Genomic DNA, 8,698 nt, shown 5'->3' on the forward strand with positions numbered 1-8,698 from the left:
ATATATATATATATATATATATATATATTCCTTCCTTCCTTTCTATTCATTCATTCATTCATTCATTCATTCATTTATTTGGTACTGGGGATTGGACCCAGGAGCACTTAACCACTGAGTCATATTCCCAGCCCTATTTATTTTGAAACTGGATCTTGCTAAATTACTTAGGGCCTTTCTAAGTTGTTCATGCAGCTGCAATCCTCCTGCCTCAGCCTTCCGAGTGGTTGGGATTACAGGTGTGTGCTATCATGCCTGCCAGTATATATATTTCTTTGAAGACTGTATGGTCAGTAATTACTCTTGAATAAGATATGCTTTAACTTCAAGCCTTCATGCTCTCCTTTGACTTAATTAAATACAGTGTTCAATAAAGTTCAGTGTTGAAAATGTCATTGGTCTTGTAACATCAGTTTTAACAAGAAGCCCTTTAGGCAGTGAATGATCAGTATATGGTTTGGATTAGGGTTTTTATGACTTTGGCTGTGTGGCTTTGCTTTGAGAAGTTCTGAGGATGCTTAATAAGAGACAGCATGTAGCCAAATGGCTCGACATGCCCTGGTAACAACTGTGTTGGCTTGAATCCTGTTCTGTGCCTGATAAGCTCTTCATTGCATCCTGTGTCGGTTCCTCTTCTGCCCGATGGGTTCAGTGCTAACTCCTCTGAGAAGTAACTGAATTAAGACTTCAAAAGTGCCTAGAAGAGGATTGCCACTTAATAAGCTTGTGTTGTAGTAGGTCATTTTTTTCTGCTCATTTGCTTTTCTGAATGCTGAAATCAATGGTTAATAATTTTGCTTTCTTTATTTAAAAGTCTACCTACATTTAGGGGACTGGGGTAGTATCTCAGTGGAAGAGCACTTGTCTAGCACATGTGAGGCACTGGGTTCGATCCCCAGCACTGTATAAGAATAAATAAATAAAATAAAGTTTAAAAAAAAGTCTACTTACTTCCATACACAGAATCCATAAAAGAAATAATTGATAGCCAACATTAAAATATAAAATTTCTATACAGAAAAAAAAATGTAAACAAAATAGACACACGGCAAGATACTTTTTTCCAAAAATATAAAGAATTTGTCCTAATCACTAAGTAAAAGGCCAAACACCGAAAAGAAAAAAAAAAAATTGTTAAGGACATAAACAGGCAGGTCACAGAAAATGTATGTGCACATGTGAAAATATATTCTCTTATAAATAAATATAAATTAAAATGAGATTTCCATTTTTCCCCTATCATATTGGAAGACTAAAACTTTTGATAGTGTACATTTTAGGTGAAGAGGTAAGAAAACGGACTTATGGTGTCAGAGTGTCAGATTAAAAGTGCAGTGTGAAGAATTTGGGGAAAGAAGTCAGGGATTACAACTGACTGTTCCCTTGTAGGTGATATTAGTAAATTTTCTTCTTTTGTGAGCTAGAAATTATTTCCAGCTTTAGAGAATGTGGGGATTAAATAAAATAATGCACAAAACATGCATTATTTTATTAGCATGTGTTTCATATGTTGTAAGTGCTCGTCTCTGCCTGCATGGACACTCTTCCTCCCCTTTTCTCCATGTAAAATGTACAGCCCTTTCTGCTTTCCCCAGAGGGTTAGGACTTCACAGGGTTTCACAGCACTGAGCCTTTGCCTCCACCTCCTCTGCTCCTGTGAGAAGGTTCCTTCCAGGTAGGAGGAGTCTGTGATGACTTCAAATAAGAAGCTGTGGGAAGGTGGTGAAAGTAGATAGCTTTCCATTCATAAAGTTTCTGTGAGTTCCTAGACTTTGCCTTTGATGGTATCTATCTTGTTACAGATCATTTTCAGTGAATATATTTTTTAGTTAGTTTTTGTGTAAGGGTGACTGTCCCTGGGTATTACTTTGCTGGTTCAGTAAATGAACAATGATGGAAGGAATTATATTAGGCCACTTTTTTCTTCTGGCCATAGGGATTTCTCCACCAACACCTTACCCCTAACTTTCGGAAGCTCTGTTGCCCTGTCTCCTGCTCCCCAGGTCTTAACTAGCATTTGATTTCCCACCATCCGTTCGACAGGCTGTGCTGTGGACTTTGAGTTGCTTCCTTTAGGAGGGAATTAATGATACATGGTTAAAATAAGGCAATATGCTTCACTATAATATCAACAATAAAAGTGGCCCTGTGTAATATACTGTGGAACATTATTATTACTGCAGAACATTATTGTTATAGAACCTGCTCACAGGTATCTCCCATTTATCCTGTCCTGGTGGACACAGTCATTTTGGCATCAGTGTGCAGAACTGCTAGCAGTAATGGCAGAGGTCATGGTGGTTATAGTTCTCTGTAGTCATTTTTATATGCATGGGAAAGAATGCTTTGTTGTTCCTTCTAGGGCATTCATCCATATCATTCTCTGAGCTACACCAGCGGAGACACTGCCACGGATTCCCCAGTGCATGTTGGACGCACAGGGATGCCAGTAAAGGAGAGTCCGAGGAAGGAGAGCCTGCTCAGCTACCTGACCGGCAGCTTCCCCAGCTTGCACAACCTTCTGGAAGGCACCCCTCAGAGAAGCAGTGCAGCTGTGAAAAGTAGCTCCCTGACAAGAACAGGTGCCTCCCCTAGATGTGGCCATTACAACTTTACTTTTTATGGGGGAATTTTTAAACACCTTTCTTAAAATATAATACTTTGGTCACATAACTAATCTTTCATATAAATATTACACTTTATTTTTGAGAAAATACAAGACAATTGTGTTGTTCCTAAGTTTGGTTGGTTTATATTTTTAAATTGTAGTGCCATCTAAAGTCAACATGGGCATGTGATATGGGTTTTGGCCTGACCAACCAACCTAGAATCTACCCTGTTAAAGTAAAACTAAGCTGTTTATTAGTGCCTTAGTATCAAAATGCCAACATCATTCAGTGAGAGTTTGAAAACATCTGGAAAGGAGGGCATTTTAACCTTTGTGAAAATAATTATGTGAATCATACTTTCTGTCTCTATGTGCATAAGTAATTCTGTGCTCAGTAAGACCTTAATTTTAGGAAATTCAGTGGCCACCGACATGCTGTCTGAGCATCCCTTGCTGTCTGAGCCATCGTCTGTGAGTTTCTATAACTGGATGTCAAACGCTGTGGGTAACCGAGGTGGTGCAGTGCAAGAATCTCCTGTCACAAAATCAGGACACAACAGTCTTCCAACAGGTATTGGATTATCATATTATTTGGTCTAAGTGGCATACCTACTTATAGCAAAATCCTGTTTGTCAGAGGACAAAAAGTGTCAGACATTTAAGTACCATTTGGTTGAAATTACCCCTTTTATAAATGCATTTGATAACAGAGTTAGCAGAAAGGATGGTGAGCAGTCACAGTTGCCCTGTGTGCTTGTAGAAAGGCAGCTACATCAGATTCGAGTTGTGTAGAATTTGAAGAGTTTAATATTTCCATTTAGTGTGGCTGTGTTGCTTTTTCAAAACAGAAAATGAGAAGAACGCAAAGTCTAGCCTTATATACCTACAATGTAGAAAATATTTTTGGATTACCCAGATCCCTCTGAGACACAATCATGCAGTGAGAGTTTGAAAACATCTGGAAAGGAAGACAATTTTAACCTTTGTGAAAATAATTATGTGAATCATACTTTCTCTCCCTAAGTGCATAAGGGATCCAGATCCCTTTGAGACACAACTATTATTCCTACCATCTTTATAGTTAATAAATGTTTAGTGAAGTCTAAAGGAGTACTAGAAGAGTAAAGTAAGGTTCCTTTTCTCAAGGAGAGAGACAAAGGAGGGCCATTTATTTTAGAGAATATGTGTATGTAGGAAGAAGACTGGCAGGCCATTACCCAAGGAAGTAATGGTAGCTATATCCAGAAATACACGAAGACCTACCTTTCCTTTTCTGTTTTTCCAAGTTTACTTAATGTATTATTTTCTCATATATAACATATACATATATATGTATACTCTGTGTGTGTGTGTGTGTGTGTGTGTGTGTAAAGAATAGCAAAGTAGTCTTTGATGCTGCTTAAGGAAGGCAGGTAAAAATCCATGTACCAACTATTTGAATTCCAGGTAGATCTTCAAACACACCATATGAAAGAATGAAAACTGGTTGATGTGTACGACTTATTCAGCCCTTTTTCTGGCTGGCATGAACCTCCTTTAATCTGGAGCTAAACTTGGTTCTGACTGAATGCGGGTTCTTAGCACTGGCCCTTGACTGAAGAAGGTGAAAGAGAGCTTGATGCTTCTATCTGGTGCTAGTTGCACACCATCCAGAGAGAATATAGTTTAAATTTCAAGAGAACCAGGAAAGAACGCTTCCCCTCTGTCATGAGAGCTTTGCCTGCAGGTTAAATGATAAAGAGTATTCAGAGGAAAGAAAGCATGCTATGTTATCTCCTTCTGCCCCAGGGACCCTAACTGTTGCCTCGCTGTACTTGATTTGGCAGCCTGCTACTGCTTTAAAATTCTACATTTTGGACTGATAGGCCCTACTATTGTATAAGGATGACTGTTATTTTCTGAAAATTTAATTTTCATTAATAAATCAATCATGTATGTAAAATAACCTGAAAGTACTAATGTTTTTTACTTAAATGGTTTGATAATGTCACTACAGTACTTTCAAAGAATCTACCTTGTTGTGCCATTTTATGTTTTTATTCACAATAATTTACATTTTATTACTGAAATTTTATTCTGTTAGGTGTTGCACCCAATCTTCCTACAATACCCTCAGCCTCGGATTTCAACACTGTCTTGTCTAGTGACCAGAATACATTGGATGGGACACATTCTCAGCATAGCACTAGTCAGGATGATGTGGCAGGTGTAGAAGAAGCTAACCAAGGGTTTCCTGCTGTTCAGCTAGCTGATGCACAGGTGAGCCAGTCTGTTTTCTGTAATTATAATGATTCCTCCTTTGGCAATACTTAGCCACTGAAACCGTAAAGCATTGGGTACGTTGGAGTTCTAGTGAGAATTTGTATGCTCTCCCTGTTTGCTAAAAGCCTTCATGCAAATAGGAGGAGCTTTAAAACAGTACATGGATTAATTGTAAATGCATTGAAGTATCTATAGTTGACCATTAGAGAAGAGAGCCTCATAGTAACATTTTTTGTTATTTTTAACAAATTGGCTGAATGACATCACTAGAAAGTTTAGTCATTCCTATGGTCTAGTACAGTGTTAAGAGTAAGTTCACTTTACAGAAAGAACAGTTGGGAGGTAGTGATCTTAGAACAGAGAAATAAAGTATACATTTAGAAATGTATTCATGTAGAAAGATAGTAGTAGCCATGTGTTAAATGGCTGAATTAGAGTAACTAGAATTGAAAGGTGAGTTATTGAAATAGTTCACAACAGAGGTAATGAGACCCTGAGCTTCAGTGGTTCTGGGTTTGAAAAGGTAAAGGAGAAATATTATGGAGATCTCCTTTAATCCATTAAAGTCCCATTTCCCAGTTTTGTGAATTTTTCAATGAAATTGACACAGGTGCATTAAGATAGGTTAGAAATTATAATGTAGAACTTATATATTATTAATATCAATGACATCATTAATGAATATCATCACTAATCATTTAGTTATTACTTCCCTCAAAAGAGTAGAAAAAACCATAAATATCCAAAGTCACCATAAGTAGTATATGTGGGCTCAGTTGAAGTTTTTATAGGTGTGCCATAAATGGGACAGTAGATTAAATGGGGAGCATGAGGAGGAAAATCCTTTGGAACGTGCTTTTTAGTTGGACCAGAAGGCAGCAGGAGGTTGGGGCAAGAGTGCTGAGTACTGAGAATCCTCATTTTGTCATGAGAAGGCTGGAACACATTCACATACCTAAACAGCCAGGGGCAAGGAAGAGCTGGGGGTGCAGCAGACGTGCAAACGAGGTGTGGGGACCTGGAGCCAGCCGCAGAGACAGAAGGGACCCTCCACTCAGGGTCTGGGGCAGGCAGTGAGGGCGGTGCGCAGCCCAGGAGATGCTGCCACTGCTCTCCTCAGCCTCCTCCTGACTCCCACGGAACATTCTTGCTCACTGTTTTTCCTGAAGCTCAAAAACCCCGTCTAAGGGACAGGTGCCATTTATTCATGAGAACCAGGTCCACACTTTCATTTATCTGAGGTTGGTCCCAGTGACAATATTATTTCCTCCTCAAAATTCAAACCATCCTCCTAGCCATCTTTATCACCAGTTTATTCTCCCAGCTTGATCCTCCGTACTCACTAGGGGCTTTGGGTTTCTGACTGAATTTGGTATGCACATTATTAACCTCAATGTTTCTCTCACAAAAGGAGGTCATTTGTGTTTCGTTTCTGTCAGCCATTTAAAAATTTTCACGACGTTTACTTCCCTATAATATGAGTAGATTTTAGGGACTTGCTAATTTTCTTCTTTAGAAAAGGGAGAGTAGGAAAAGGGTTTTTTGTTTGTTTGTTTTGTTGTGTGCAATAGATTCATTGTAGTAATAGTGTCCAGTATGTGGTTTTAGAGATACTGTTACATACACGATTCTAAAATCTGCCAAGAATATTAATATTAAATAGTACTGTAACATATTGTGTAAAGTGAATTCTTTGTGGAACACATATGGAGGTTCCTCCGAAATATTAGAAGTACCAGCGGCCCCAGCAATATCCCACTACTGGTTTTAAATGCAGAGGAAATTAAATCAGTATGTCAAAGAAACATTGATGCTCCCATGTTCATTGCAGCACTGTTTTCCTAGAAATGGAAACAACCTATGTGCCCATCCACAGAGGAATGGATAAAGAAAATGTGGAAACTATACAGAATGGAATACTATTCCACTAGGAAAATAAGAATAGATCCTGTCATTTTCAACAATGTGGATGGAGTGAGAGATCATTATGTTGTTAAGTGAAATAAGCCATGTACAGAAAGACAAGTGCCATGTGATATCACTCATATGTGGAATCTAAAAACATTGTTCTAATTGAAGTTGAGAATAGAACTGGTGGCTTCCCGAGGCTGGAGAGGAGGAAGGGGAGGGGTGGATGAGGAATGGTCAATTAACTGATACTAAGTTATATTTGCATAGGAAAAAGAAGTTCTGGTGTTTGGCTGCACAGTAAGCTGACTATAGATGATGATAATGTACAGTGTATATGTTTAATCTCTAGGAGATAAGATTTTGAATGTTTTCACTCAAAAGAAATAAGGTTGGAGGTAGAGATAGATATGTTTACCCTGATTTGAACATTGCACGATATATACATGTTTTGAAACATTATATAGTACCCCATAAGCATGTAAAGTTTTTAATGTATCAGTTAAAAAATTTAAAAATTGGGTGAGATGATTTAGACATGTGTGAAGTCTGCACTGAATGGGTAAAAGACCTCACCAGTGCTCCCTGGTAGATGGCAAATAGTGCTGAAGACCTAGTTGCAGGTTTGGGTTGAGTTAAAGCGCCAGTGAAAGATGTCATTTTCTCTTGGTGTGCTTAGATGCACAGCTGTGGGGATAGGTATGATGGACAGCAGAGGCAGGAAGAAAAAAACTAGGTGAAGAGATGTAGTCAAGGAAGATGCTGAAATGCAGTTTAAGTCAAGGTTATGGGGACAAAGAAGTCACATACCTAAGGTAACTAACTGTGGGTCCGGTTTTCTGTGTGGCTGATGAAGTCATTCAGAATGATAAATTGAGATGGCAAAGAAAAAGAATTCAGTCAGAAACCAACCCCCTGGTGAGTGCAGAGGATCAGCCTGGAGCATAAATTGATGATTAATATTAATAAAGATGGAGGATGATTTCAGCTTTGTAGAGGGAAGAATTTTCCATTAGGATTGATGTAGGACAATTGAAAATGTAGATTTGGGTCTCATTGAATAAGTGTACCTGTCAATTTAGATAGGATTTTTAAGCATCAGGGAAAGACCACTGTGGGAGAATATACTATGAGAGTCGGGAGGTGGCTGAGCAAAGCAGAGTACAGCACCTGAGTGGAGGTGTGGGAGGAGGAAAAGAACGAGATTGTAGTGCCGTCCTGCTGGACACCTACAGCTGCTTCTGCCGGATAACCTGTTAGTGACTGGGAAACCTAGTTAACTAGAGATTTAACCAGAGTAACGCAATTCCGTAAACATGATTACAATGTCAAGGAAGGACTGTTAGAAACAAGTGTTAGATGACTATTACAACCAAGCAAGTGTTCGTTGTCTTTCAGGTCGTTTTTAAACCTCTTCTGAGTCATACAGGCATCCAGTCACAGGACACAGTGCCACTCTGCTACCGAATGTACTTTGGAGAACACCTTTCATTTTCGGGGACTTTGGACTGCCTCAGAGCAGATATTGTGGATTCAGATACAGCCAAAGAGAGAAAAGGCAAAAGAGCAAGAAGGTATCTTTTTGCATTTTGTTATATAATTTTGTGCAAGAATCGTACCTCCTGTTTGTCTTTTAACTTTGTTTTCTTCTAATCCTAGTGAGAAAACGATTCTAATATCTTATTTAGAAGATAATTTCTGTTTAATAAAGTAGGCACATTTTATTTTATTTTATTTTATTTTTTTAATTTTTTATTGTGGGTTGTTCAAAACGTTACAAATTTCTTGGCATATCATATTTGACACTTTGATTCAAGTGGGTTATGAACTCCCACCTTCACCCCATACACAGATTGCAGAATCACATCAGTTACACATCCATTGATTTACAAATTGCCATCCTAGTGTCTGTTGTGCTCC

General features: G+C 38.5%; 1 protein-coding gene across 12 annotated transcripts in view; it reads left to right on the top strand.

The window, feature by feature from the left end:
- The window catches only part of Bltp1 (bridge-like lipid transfer protein family member 1), a 203,334-nt gene that overhangs the window by 106,699 nt on the left and 87,937 nt on the right, over positions 1–8,698 (top strand). For all 12 annotated transcript variants that reach the window (XM_048812004.1, XM_048812005.1, XM_048812000.1 and 9 more), the window contains 4 exons: positions 2,363–2,582; positions 3,021–3,179; positions 4,692–4,867; positions 8,177–8,352. In XM_048812004.1, the coding sequence (XP_048667961.1) occupies positions 2,363–2,582; positions 3,021–3,179; positions 4,692–4,867; positions 8,177–8,352 (731 nt within the window). The remainder of the gene's footprint in view (positions 1–2,362; positions 2,583–3,020; positions 3,180–4,691; positions 4,868–8,176; positions 8,353–8,698) is intronic.

Source organism: Marmota marmota, unplaced genomic scaffold (genome assembly GCF_001458135.2).
Source record: "Marmota marmota marmota unplaced genomic scaffold, marMar, whole genome shotgun sequence".
Classification (NCBI taxonomy): domain Eukaryota; kingdom Metazoa; phylum Chordata; class Mammalia; order Rodentia; family Sciuridae; genus Marmota; species Marmota marmota.